Consider the following 13,686-nt stretch of genomic DNA (forward strand, 5'->3'; position numbering starts at 1 on the left):
GACAGGCTTGGAGATCTGAGCCAAGAACGTTGGAAAAGGGCACTGCATAAATATGAGGGAGTAGAGTTCCCCTTCATCCCTGGGAAAGACAGGTCACATTGGAGTGACATCACTTTTGAACGTGACCATTAAAGTCAGTAGAACAGTGGACCGTATCGAATTCAAAGCCCAGCGGGTGCTTCTTGTAGACACTCTGGTGAGGCTTGTGGAATGGGGGCTTTGTAGCTGGTAGAACCTCAACTTCAGACCGGACAGTGCCAATTAGCCTGGAACTCTACGGTCAAGTCCTGCCTTACCTCCTTCTGCAAATAGGTAGGAGTTCCCCGATCTTATCGCTGATTGGTTAATGTGTTTGCTTTAGTCTTCTGACCCCTCCCACAATCACCATGACAAAAAGAAACACACACCATCATTCTAAGACATTTTTACTTTATTTAAAAGAAGCCAATATACAGGATATAAAGGGCACGGTATTTACAACAGTACAGTAAACAGGTTGGTTTTCTGGTAGGGTCAGTAGTCTTTTAGTTGAGTACAAACCCCTCCCGGTGATTTTAGACCCAGCTGACAGACACAGCAACCGTGGGGTAGGGTGGGACTAAAAACCAGGTGGATGCTACACTGTGCGTAAAGGGGGCGTTGTGGGGAGTTCACCACAGTTCTTTGAGAGCTTGGGAGGGAACTGGAAAAGTGAGGGGTTGGCCTAAGACTCACACGCAGCCCACACTGAGCCTGGAAATCTTCAACCAGGGAAAATCCCCTCCCAGAGAGAGCGAATGTCTTTGCTCAGACCCCTCCTCACTCTTCCCTGTAGGGAGTTACCCTTCAAAAGCCAAGTTTAGGGCCCCAGAGGGAGGATCCAGGTCGAGGCAATCCTCAGAGCCCTGCTCCTTCATCCAGGGAACAAAGACTGCAAGCAGGACCTTGGAGTACACACAGTCAGGGCTGAGCTCTGAGCATCCTGGGTCCCCTCTGTACCCACTCCAGCTGCAGGGCAACTTCAGACACAGTAAGCCCCAGCCCCGGAAGAAGTCCTGTGTTCCCCAAGCCCACAGAGTTTCCCAACTCCACACAGCTGAGTGGGAACAAAGAGCAGCTGGGAAAACTAATTAGAACCCTACCTCTGAAGCATCCCCTCCCCCACCTCGGTTTCCTGCCGTCCACTTGCCTGTCCGCCCCTCCCCATCCTCCCAGCCCCCCTCTGCTCTCTCCCAAGGCTTCCAAGGAGCTGAGGGTTGAGGAAAGAAGGAAGCCACTTCCACCCCAGCTATGTGCAGTGAAGACAGAAGACAAGGTGAGGAAAGGGGGGTACTGATTGCTATACACCCCGAGTCAACAAACATGGTGGTTATCTCATCCACAGCAAAATGCTGGGCCACCACAACGGCCTATCCTACATTAAAAACCTATTCCTTTCATAAAAATAGAGTCTCTTGCTTTATAAATAGAATACCTTTAGCTTAAGTTATCCCTTAGCCCGCCCCATCTCCCATCCCAAAGTCAAAGTGGTTTGATTCTCCATAGGTCATCTGAGCTCCACCCCCAGAGCAGAGTCCAAAGTGGACAGGCCTTCCAGACACACTGCTACAGGGAAACAAAACCGCTTCCCAGTGGTTCTCCTTTGGAGTCTTAGAGGAGTGTGAGCGTGTGTGAATGTGTGTGAGTGTGTGTGTGTGTGTGTGTGTCTCACACAACCAACCAGGGACCTGAAAGTATGCTGCTGATTCCCTGCTGCACCTATGTATGTGGCCCCCAAAGTAGGAGCATGACCAAGGGCAACACGGAGAGCCCATCTGAGAAGCCCTGAAACACCAGTGTCAATATGACACCGGGCTCAGAAATAGAAAATTCAAAAAGAAGTATGTACATGTTTACAAGGATGGACAAGTAGGCAGGCGCTGCCCCAGTGAGCGGTGGGGGTCTTTCTTGGCAAGCTGTGGGCTCACAGTGAGGGGACAAGCAGGGCCCACTGGCAACAAACTGAAAAAAAAGAGAGGAGGCCAGGCTCAGACCCCAGAACCAGCCCAGGAGACATGCCCGCCACTCCTGTGTTCTCCCATCATCCTCCTGTCTCAGAGCCTCACTCCCCAGGGGAAAGCAGACTTTGAAAGCCAGCAGGGAGGAACACACTGGAGCCAGACTTTCTCATACACCTAGACAAATGACCTATGTATACAGTTGGGAAAGCAAAAAATAACACCGCAGGACACCAGCTTCCAGGGTTTATACTGTAGCTTACTGTCTTAACTCTAGAGATATGTGTCACTACTACACCACCACCTTGAAGAACAGCAAGGGCAGCTTCTATTCTGCCTGCCCGAATCGCAGCCTCTACCACTGGATGGACACCTTCCCCAGCCTCAGCCAAGGAGACCCATGGGGCAGCCACCTTCCTGCCCTCATGGAAACGGAAATTTTTACAAGCAGCTAAGGTCCAGGCCCATCTGGCTCTGATACCCTTTGGTTAAAATAAAAACAAAGCAATAATATCAATAACAATAATAATAATAACCAGAAACAAATGAACCCTGTAACCTTTAAAAGAATGGCTGTGGGAAAGGGAGTGAGGGGAGGGGCTGTGTCTCTTCCAAACCACTGTCCCTCCAAGTACCTGCCAGTAGGGACTGGCTGGTCACCAAGAGATGATAAACGAACGAACCCTTGCAGCAGGCTGCACAGGGACCAGTGGGATGTGCCCCACCCCATCATGGAAAACACACATGAGAAAGGCCACCAAATTCTGATAAATTATATAAAGAAATAGCAACAAATACATTCTCTCTCTTCTCTATACATACATTTGCCTATTATATACACCAGTTCTAAATGCAAAACAGATGGGGCCACTCACAGAGAGAGGATACAAGGATGCAGGGGACAATCGGGGTACCACCATGGCTCCAGCCCAGAGTCCCCTGCCCTTCAACACACAGGCCTCAGAGGGCCCATGGGTTCTGGTCCTTGGGTACATTTTGTTCCTTTGACCTCCAGAGGGAGCTTCTGGGTCAACAAAAACAACAGGCCATCAAAACCACTCAAGTGGACACAAAAATAAGAACAAATAAAATAAAAATAAAACCTGATTGCTAGGCGAGCTCCTAGCTGAGACTAGATGGATGGTCTATCTTATGGCCCCTTAATTCAGACCCATTGGCGTCTTGGGGAAACACTGGCTCAGAGTGACTCCCCAAGAGTTTAATCAAGTGGGTCTGGAAAAGCCTAGATACAAGAATGATAATGGTCCCTACTTGGGGCTTCTGCTCCTGCTACCGCTAGCCTGCCAGGAGCCTTACCACCTTTCTCCTCTTCCCTCACAAGGCTATTTTCTAGCCAGAAGGAGGGACAATGGAGGACCAAGATGGCACCATGGTGGACGGAGTGGTTACCAGTGGCCTGGCCTGTTCATACTTTCTCACAGAGAAATTACAACTGTGGAACCTGGCAGGTGGCTGGAGGGGCAGGAAAGAATGTCAAGTCACCAGGACAATAAAAGACCACAGTCCCACCCACCCCACCCCACCCCACAGAGGTCCCCAAGAAAGCCAATAATCCAGTGGGCCAGCTTACAGAATGCAGGCCTCACTGGGATCTGAATGGGGCCACCCCCAAATCCACTGCTCACCCTCAGAGGCTATGAGGGTCTCAGGCTAACCTTGGCCTCCCTCCCAGTTCCCAGGACTCCCAGACTCCCAGGAGTCTGAGAGAGGGCCTGCCTTCCCCACAGATGTAAGGCAAGCTGCTTTTTGTTTTTGTTTTTGTTTTTTGCATAGTTTAAACAGTGAGGCTCTATCTTCCCCCACAGTGCCTTGCCCTAACACATCACCACTTGATCTAAAAGAAGAAGAAGAAAAAAAAAGGTCTTCCCTCCTGCCACTCCATCCACCTCTCTGTCTTTCAGTGGGTGAGAAAGCATTAGGGGGCCCTCACCCAGGTCTGGAGATAAACAGCCTCTTTCCTCTGGAAGGCAGATTTCCTCAAGTGGCCACTTCACACAGAGGGAAAGAGGGAGGGCAAAGCTCATGGACAATCAGAGGAGCAGGTGAGAGGGAGAAAACCAAAAGACACCACACCCCAGGCCCCCCCCTCACCTTAGAGTTTTGTATAAAAAACACCTGCTAGGAAGAATTCTTTGGAGCTCAAAGTGGCTCAGCTTAAGGGAGAAGGCACAGTTGCACTGCATCGTCGCACAGAAGTCTGCATTTGTGATGTGGAGAACGATAGAAAATCGACAGCACCATTCCGTGGGTGGTGGGTGGGGTGGGTGGGTGGTGGTGGGTAGTGTAGGAAGGAAGGAAGCAGCGGTCCCGCTGGGCCTCCGGAGAAGGGAGGACAGAAGTCTGTGTGGCGAGGAGCCCTCGTGGCTCGGTGAGGAGAGGAGGCTGGGCCCCATCACCAAGACCACCAGTTGCACGGGGCCTCCATTATCAGCTGACCATGGGCTCCACATCTGCCTCCCGTTCCAGGTCATCCTGGATCTCATCTGTACTTCCTGAGTCGCTGCTGGCCACAGAGCTGGGGGACGGTGAATTCCTGAAGAGCATGGAAGGAAAAGGAGACTTTGAGCGAGCAGCCTGGGTCCCCTGACATTCCAGGGCCAGGAACTCTGCAGTCACACCTGTAAAAAGCTACCCTAAGGGGCTGGGGTGAGCAGAACATCTGTCTAGTGTGGAACCCTGGGTTCTACCCCCAGCAATAACATAAAAAGAACCAAACGGGATCTACCCTGAAGGGCGCCTTCCATGATCCCTGCCCAGGCTACACTTTCCTCTAGCTCCTCTAGGTTCCATGAGCGGCCTATGGCTCTTGTGACTCCTTGGGACCCCCAGCCCCAGCCACTGCTTAGTCTAGTGTGTGATTTCCCCTTGGGAGCGGGGGTCATGGGTTCAGCTTGGTTTTTCATGCTGCAATCATCCATCATTCCTGGTCTGAGCACAGAGTGGTACCCAGTAAACCCCAGATACCTGAGAATACATCAGAGACTACACCTGCTGGAGGAAACAGCTCCAGGGTTCAGTTTGCCAGAGGGGTCTCTGGTAAGCAGTTCCACTTGCCTATGATAAGAGTGGGCTCTAGGGGATTCCATGAGCTAAAGGTTGAACAGGTGAAGTCAACCTCTGCTACCCACTACACCTCCCACACAGCCACTGCACCCTCTTACACGGTGACAGTTGGCACAAGAAAAGGAACCTGAGCTTTGAGCCAAGCATTCGCATCCTGTCATCTGTGTGTCTTGTCCCCCAACAAGGATGCATATCTTGAAGGGGGTCTGCCTTTGCAAAACACACCTGATGCATAGGCCCACGTGGGCGGGGTTGAAAGATGAGAAAGGAGGAAGGACGCAATAGGATCCTGATAGTAACAGTGAGGGGTGTGTCCTGCCCCCTGCACCCCACCTCAGTAGATAACGGCGGGGCTACACTCCCCAAGGGCAGAAACTCTGACTTTTCTTAATGAATGAATGATGTGAGAGAGAGTGCAGCCCACTGGGGTGATGCCAACCCTGGGCAGGTGGGTGGTACACAAAGCAGGCTGAGCAAGTGATGCAGAGCCAGCCAGTGAACAGCATTGCTCCACGGCCTCTGCTTCAGTCCCTGATTCCAGGTTCCTGTCCTGACTCCCCCTCAGGGTACTGTGATGTGGAAGTGTAAGCCAAATAAACCCTTTCATGCCCAACTTGCTTTGGGGCATGGTGTTTCATCACAGCAATAGAAAGCAAACTCAGAAGGTCTTTCACACAATGCCTTTGACAACTATCTGTTGAGTCAATATTGTTGTAAACAGAAGTTCTGTGAGATTTGGTGCATAAATCACCTAGTACAGAGTAGGTATGCTTATCCTGAGGGCTTGGACGGATGGATGGAGGGATGTATGGATGGATGCATGGATGGATGCATGGATGGATGGAAGGATGTATGGATGGATGGAGGGATGCATGGATGGATGGATGGATGGAGGGATGGATGGATGGATGGATGGATGGATGCATGGATGGATGGATGGAGGGATGGATGGATGGATGGATGCATGGATGCATGGATGGATGCATGGATGGATGCATGGATGGATGGAGGGATGCATGGATGGATGGAGGGATGCATGGATGGATGGGTGGAGGGATGGATGGATGCATGGATGCATGGATGCATGGATGGACAGATAGATGGTCAGGAAAATGAAAATGTAGCGAAGGGGCATGACGCAGCCCCAGAACGTCTCTCTAAGGCCCCCACCACAGCAGCCTAGGGAGCAGCAGCCGCACCTGTCTGCGGAGCCTTTGATGAGGCGGCGGCAGGTCTCCATCTGCACGTCCAGGCCTCGCTTCATGCTGCACATCTCCATGTACTCGTGCAGATGCCGGTTCATGTCACTCTTGGCTGTGGCCAGCTCCAGCTAGAAAGAGTCAATGAAGAATAAAGGTGCTGAGGGGGACCTTTGAACCTCGAGTTACCAGCAGCAGCAACCACCCTCCTCCACCCAGGCCATCCCAAGACACTGTGCCCTCAAGTCTCTGCCTTGTAGGTTTCAACCTTCCTTATTCTCTGCACACCAGTCAATATTCTTTAGACATACTTCTGGTCAAAGGGGAATGGTCACTTAGCAACCCCAGAGGAGGTCTGTCTGGCTAAGCCCCATCTGATTCAGGGGACTTCCCTGTACTCAGCATCTCTGAAGAACTGGCTATGGGCAGGAACAGGAAACTCTTCATGTCTCTGAGCCTTCTCCTGTACTGTGCCACCTGCTCCTCCAGGGAGGAGGGAGGACTCTGGGCTTCTCCTTCTCCAATACAGGAAGAGCATTAACTCTTGTACACCAGTGACCAAGAACACTGACCTGAATACTGCTTCCTGACTTGGAAACAGTGGGCAAGGGACTTGGCCTCTTTGGACATCATTTTCTCCTCTGTATGGGTACCCAGTCCCTACAGCTGAGGAGGAGGTAAGGATAACCCAGAATAACCAGAGCTAACTTCGGAGTGATGTCCACTGATGCTAGGCACTGGGTAAGACTGTTATTGACAGTGACCTGCCTTAGCCTCTTTAGGGGAGGCAAGAATCACTGCCCAACTTTATAGATTAGGAAACCAACACCCTAGTAAGCACAGGTTTGCAATGCCAGGCTCCTGACTCCTGACCCCCTTGCTTGTCCCATTTTGTAAGCCTGCATTTCCATGGGCACTCAGGATCTCAACTGTACAGCCCCAGCAGACTCAGTAGCAGGCTCCATGGCCCAAGCTCTTACCTCGATCTGGCCTATCGTCTCCTGGTACTCCTTGTCTCTCGTCTTGAAGAAGGATTCAGTCTCATGGATCAAGTTGCCCAAGTTTTCTTCTTGCTGGAGAGATAGGGGGGACAGTTTATTTGGGGAGCACGAGCTGCATGAAAAGGGCAAAACTGAAGGATCATGGGAAAGAGGCACCCCGCAGAGAAGGCAGGTCTTGGGCTCACCTCGCCCTGCAGGTCAATGGTCGGGTTACAGTTGGTAAAATCCTCCCACAGCAGCAGGGTGTCTTCATTCTCTTCCCAGGTCAGGCTGTCACAGTCATCATCAAAATCAAAGGTCTCCCGCCTGTGGGTGACATCAGAGGGCATGACTTAACAGAAGCCAGGCTCCTGGGGCACATACAGAGAGGACAGAAAGGGGCACCTTCCCCAGTGTGTATGCACCCGTGAGGTGGCTCTCAACCAAGATGGGGTGGTAGCCAAAGCCAATTGTCTTATCCAAAAAAGAGTTTTAGTCTTTCAAAACGTGAATGTTTCTGTACAATTAGAGGTCTGGTTTCAGGTCAAAAGTAGTGTGAGGCATGTCTATGGTCCCAGAATTCAGGAGGACGAGATATGAGGATCAAATTCAAGGCCAGCCTGGGCTGAGTTCCAATCAGCTTGAACTATGGTATAAAACCTTGTGTCAACAATCCACCCACCCTCCCCAGGGCTACAGAGATGGCTAGGTAATGAACAGCACTTACTGCTCTCGTAGAGGACTAGAAATAATTCCCAGTACCCACATGGTGGTGGAAAACTGTCTGTTAACACTGGTTCTGGGGCCCCGACACCCTTTTATGGACTCTACAGGCACTACACACGCATGGTGCACAGGCAAAACACTCATACACATAAATACAATAAATCTTTTTTTAAAAATCTCCTCAGAGCCGGACGGTACTTGGGAGGCAGAGGCAGGTGGATCTCTGTGAGTTCGAGGCCTGGTCTACAGAGCGAGTTCCAGAACAGGCTCCGAAGCTACACAGAAAAACACTGTCTCAAAAACAAAACAAAACAAAACAAACAAACAAACAAACAAACAAACTTCTCAGATGCCCCCCCCCGCCCCGCTTTAGACATACTTCTGATCAAAAGAAGGATGGCCACCCCCACTCCATGTTGAGCTCTACATCATTCAACAAAGTTATTATTTGGGGACCAACCGGCAGTGACACAGATGGAATTCTGATTTTAAAAAACTCCCCACAGCGCTCCCTAGAGCTAAACCAGGCTGGTTCCTCGCCCAACAGCAATTCTTGTAGAAGCGTGTAGATGGCGCCCGTGAGTCAGGAAATAAGCTTGGGGTTGGCTATGGAGAAGGAGGCGATTCTGAGCCCCTGGGGTCCACCCATTAGCACATCACATAGTCCACCACTGACTTCACTTCCTTTCCAGCGCCTGAGACCTGAAGGCCCGCAGAAGCATGGCTAGCCAGAAGGGACAGGAAGATGGATGGCAGCAGAGACGGAAAGAGCCCCCACCCCTCCCTGGGACTTCGGAAGACGGTTGAAATTCCTTTCTCAGCCTTGGTCTGAAGCCCAAGCCACTGATCCCAAGCCACTGATTTGGATCAAAACAAAACAGAGTTCTGACACGGGTGTGTCATTCAAAAGCCTCACTAGAAGTGGCTGGGGCCCGTGGGGGTAGGAGTAACCACGGGGCTGGGCCACGGGCTCACGGAGATACCAGATGAGAAAGGAAAAACCAGCCAGAGCAACAGGATAGGCATAGGGGCGATCAAGGAATTTTATTTATTTATTTATTTATTTATTTAAATTTAGGCAACTATAAGCCAGACAAATCTAATTAGACACTGAACCCTGTCAACACTCCAGTGCCCACCACATGAGGGATCACTACTCACAGCTGAACGCATTTTCCACACACAAGAAGGAGCCCTCGTGAAGGCACCCCAACTCAGCTCTCTGGATGGGCACCTCTGCACTGCACCTCACTTCTGACCAGCCTAGCGATTCCTAGAGGCTCCATGAAATACTTCAGACAACTGATTCCTTCTGAGGAGCTCTTTTAGTCAACAAAATGAAGGCGATCTGGGTTTCTGAGCATCCAATAGTGACTTAGACTCAGGAATTCCCAGAGCAAAACCCATACCCAACCACATTTCTTTTCAAAAGCCTAGAGCTGCAGCTCAGTTGAGAGTGATTGCCTGTCACGCATGGGAGGCCCTGGGTTTGATTCCCGGCACTGCCCAAGTCAGGCATGGGTCCTAGTATTCAAGGGGTGGCAGGAAGAGCAGAAGTTCAAGGTCATTCTAGACTTCATAGCAAGCTTGAGGCTAGCCAGGGCTACACGAGCCCCTATCTCAAAAAAGGAAAAAAAAAAAAAAAAAAGGTGGGGGTTGGGGGACACCCTCTTGTTAGTAGAAGGTGAGAGCATGAGATCTGGAGGGAGACTCAAGTTGAAAGATGAACCAAGAGTCAAGGGGTGTCCTTGGCATTATCAATAGCAAATGTCCAGGGTTGTCTTGGTTCCGTTTGAAGGGAGAGTATCAGGTGTCAGGTGAGAACTCCCAACTCCACCCGGCTGGTGCTAAGTACCTATCGAAACCAAAGAGGGAGCAGCCAGGAACGGTGACACAGCAGAGAGAAGATGAACATCTCTTACAAGCAGGAAGAGGCTAAGGGAACAGAGGACTGAACCCTCTAAGTGGGCTTGGCTCTTCCTACTCTGTGGTCCTGAAGTACTTCCCTCATATGGAGGTCAAGGGGCTGGTGGCCTGATCTTTGGATGGTGCCAGCTGTGGCAGAGCTGAGCTTTCAGGATCCAGGTACCCAAGAGCATGGGGTTCCCAGTCCTGCCCTTGACTCACCCAGTGCCTTCTCCCAATCCCACCTTGGGGTACTGTATGGATTAGAGTTAAAAATGGATCAGGGTTCAGAAGAAAACACCAAATAGGCCAAGGCCACAGTGCAATATATTCAATGGATCCTGGTGCCCAGTTCTCTGTAGGGTTTCGTAGGGGAGTCCTGAATGAATAGATTTCTTATAATAACGAAGTCTAAGTAACCAATGTGACATCACTGAGCCTGCACACAAACAACACACACACACACACACACACACACACACACACACACACACACACACACACGGCTCCCAAAGGCTGGTACCTACCACTTGGCTCTCTGTCTACTCATGCCAGACTCTGCCACTCAGCTGGCATCTCCTGGGGAGGGAATGCTAGGGAGTGGCAGGTTACTCTGAGTTCCAATTCTGCCGTGTCCTGCTGAGCCCCCTCAGAGCCTTTAATAGGTTAATAATGATGCTGTCTGCTTGGTGAAAGTCTGGAGTCAGCCAAGTGTCATTTCATGGAGGGTACTTGGTGACTATCAAGGTTCTTCCCATGAACCATGGGCGGGTCAACACAGCAGCCCACGTAGAAAGACTGGAAGAGTGGGCCTGTAATGCATGGTTGGGGATAGAGCGCTGAGGTGATGTCACACTACTGGCCCCTCCTAGATGCATGAGGTCATCAGGCAGACTACACATGAAGAGGGAAGAGATGGGATAGCCCTGCCTTTTTATCCCTTGTGCAAGGAAGGACAATCCTAGTTGAAGCAATCCTCTCCCTACACCTCTCTGGGTAGGGTATGTTCTACAAGCCCGGGTAAAGGATCATGGGCACACTTCCCAAATATGGGAGGCACTAGATACCCAGCCACGGATGGTGCCATGTGATATCTGGCCTTGAGCCTCCAAAGAGAGGCTTAAAACAGGAAGTTTCCCAAACTCTGTTTAAAAAAGAATCCAGCAGGGCTGGAGGGATGGTTCCATGGTTAAGAGCACCTGCTGCTCTTCCAAAGGACCTGGGTTCATTTCCCAGCACCCACATAGCAACTCAGAACTGTCTGTAACTCCAGTTCCAGGGGATCCAATACCATCACACAGACATGCATGCAGCCAAAACATTCATACCATAAAAATAAATAATGATATAAAATTTAAAAATAAGTACATTTTTTAAATTAAAAAAAATTTAAACTCTTTTTAAGAAATGAATCCAGGGGCTAGAAAGATTGCTTAGTGGGTAAAGTGCTTGCAGTGCAAACATGAGGACCTGAGTTCAATCCCAAGAATGTATGTTAAAAAGCCAAGCATGGAGCCGAGCAGTCGTGGTGCAACATCTTTCATCCCAAACACTCAGGAAGCAGAGGCAGGCGGATCTATGAATCTGGGGCTAGCCTGGTCTGGTGGTATGAATTTGTCATCCCAGTACTAGGGAAGAAGAGACAGCTGATCCCTGAGGCTCCCTGTCCAGCCAACTCACTTTAACCAGTGAGTCCCATGCCAATGAGAGACCCTGCCTCAAAGAAACAAGGTGGGCAGCACCTGAGAAATGACACCCAAGATTGATCTCTGGCACCAAGATTGATCTTCATGCACCCACACTAGCACACACTAGCACACACTAGCACACACACACACACACACACACACACACACACACACACACACACACACACAGAGAGAGAATCCAAACTCTTCCAGAACACATCACATCCAGGGCTCTTTTATGTCCCTTGCTGGGCAACCTCGGAACTCACAGCTGGTTAAACATGCGCTTCATCTCATCTGTGATGTTCATAGAGCCAACCTCCTCATCTGAGAACCGATTCACCTCCCCGTCCTGCTCAGAGATGTCATCATCCGAAGCAACCTTACGATCTTTCTTCTTTGGGACCACCTGGATAGGGAAGGAAGAGACCAAGGTAACTGGGGTGCTTAGCTGAGGTGGAGAGTGGGGGTGGTGAGCCTGGAAGGGAACCAGTGTCCCAAGGAGTAAATGGAGTATGGCTGGGGCCAGCCACCATGGCAGGGAGCTCTGCATAGGTCCTCTAAGAAGCAGGCAGTGTTAGCAGGAAGCGTGAGGCATGAGGCATGCAGGGTGGAGAACACAGACACAGTGACCAAGTCCTGCCGCGGGAGGCCTAGTGATTGGGCCAGCTCGGCTCGCCCATCGCCAGAAAAGCAGGCCCATGATTTGGAACAATGGTAGGCCAGACCATGGTACCATCACCTGGGATGTCTCAAAGCCAGCCAGAGAAACCAAGAAACCCTGACAAAGGTCAAAATAGCTGCATGCTTTCAGAACCTTCCTCTCACATGCAGAGGCATGGAAGGTTTACCTAGCTTCTGCTCCAAGCACACAAGACCCAAGCAAATGAGGGCTGCATGGCTCCCCGCAGGGATCAGTCCCCCAGAAAGCAGCAAAAAGGCATGAGATGGAGAAAGGACTGGGGGAGGCTCCCACCTCCCCCAATTATATCCAGAGTCACACACAGAAAGCAACAACACACTGCACTGCCCTGGGCTAAAGCACAAGCCAAACTATGACCCAAAACTTCTGAGAATGACGTGTGCCCTGTGTCAGCAGGACTACAACTAGGCCCTCTCCAGAACTGCCCATTGGTACCAACCAACCGCCTTCTCTCTTGCATGAGAAACCAGGGGAGGGGGGGGTGTGTGTACAGGGACCTTTGGGGAGAATGAGAATTAGGCAAATGCCAATAACGTTTTGGGATCCTGAGGACCAGTTGTCAGGACTCCCCATCATCTGGCCAGGGCTCCCCCACTGTGGAAACAATTCAGAGTCTCAGAGAAAGAGGCTTCATGAGAAATGGTGGGCACAGGAGGACATGGTCTGCAGAGCCAGGAGATCTGGGTTCCAGCTTGGCTAGACCATGTCCTTTCTTTGGTACATCCTATTGTCCCCCCCCTGGGCTGTAAACTACAAATCCCCAAATTTGTGTCTCCCTAAGGGAGGCCAGAGGGTCAGGTGACTGACTACCTCAGGATGGGGAGGGGCTAAACGAAATGTGGAGGGAAAGAGGCGCTGACAGGGTGTGGTGGAGGTCAGGGCTTGCTCTGGGGTTGGGGTGGGGACTGGTGAAGAGGGGCCAGCCCTGGTCACCTGGAAGATCTTGGACACGTCTTCCGAGTTCCGCTGCTGCGCGACATCGCACAGCTTAGCCGTGATATCGATCCGGCGGCAGATGTCCATGTCCACCTTCATAGCCTTTTCTTGGATCTTTGTGTCCAGGTCTGTCATGGGCTGCAGGGAGGACAGCAGGGGTTACGTGAGCGAGGGGCGAAGCAAGCATGAGGGGGCCGTCAGAGGAGACAGGAGAGCCCTAGGGGTGGGGAAGCCCCTGGAGTCGGTTGCGGGGCTGGGTGTTGCTTTCCTGAGGGTGGAGGGTTGGTCAGCACTGCTCAGAGTGGAGGGGTCATGGGGACTTCAGAAGGGAAGATGTGAGGCTGTGTGTGCTGGTCCCCTCTGGGCTGCAGGGCATGGCAATGCTGGCTTAGTTGGAGTAGAGGACAAGAGCGCCGAGACCGTGGAAAGAAACCCTTTCAAGGCTGGTGTCATTCAGTGAGTGAGTGCGTTGCCTGACAAGGCCTTTGG

General features: G+C 51.2%; 1 protein-coding gene across 4 annotated transcripts in view; it reads right to left on the bottom strand.

Moving 5' to 3' along the window:
* Window positions 1–412: 412 nt before the first annotated feature.
* Window positions 413–13,686, bottom strand: part of Iffo2 (intermediate filament family orphan 2) — a 45,426-nt gene continuing 32,152 nt past the window's right edge. For 3 of the 4 annotated variants that reach the window (XM_027399866.2, XM_035439455.1, XM_035439456.1), the window contains exons 4-9: window positions 13,195–13,335; window positions 11,828–11,967; window positions 7,446–7,566; window positions 7,240–7,332; window positions 6,260–6,390; window positions 4,425–4,530 (exon numbers count right to left, since the gene is read on the bottom strand). In XM_027399866.2, coding sequence (XP_027255667.1) covers window positions 4,425–4,530; window positions 6,260–6,390; window positions 7,240–7,332; window positions 7,446–7,566; window positions 11,828–11,967; window positions 13,195–13,335 — 732 coding nt within the window. Of the gene's footprint in view, window positions 4,531–6,259; window positions 6,391–7,239; window positions 7,333–7,445; window positions 7,567–11,827; window positions 11,968–13,194; window positions 13,336–13,686 lie in introns of all 4 variants that reach the window. The other variant, XM_027399867.2, reaches the window with a different exon arrangement.

The sequence above is a fragment of the Cricetulus griseus genome, chromosome 2, assembly GCF_003668045.3.
Source record: "Cricetulus griseus strain 17A/GY chromosome 2, alternate assembly CriGri-PICRH-1.0, whole genome shotgun sequence".
NCBI lineage: Eukaryota > Metazoa > Chordata > Mammalia > Rodentia > Cricetidae > Cricetulus > Cricetulus griseus.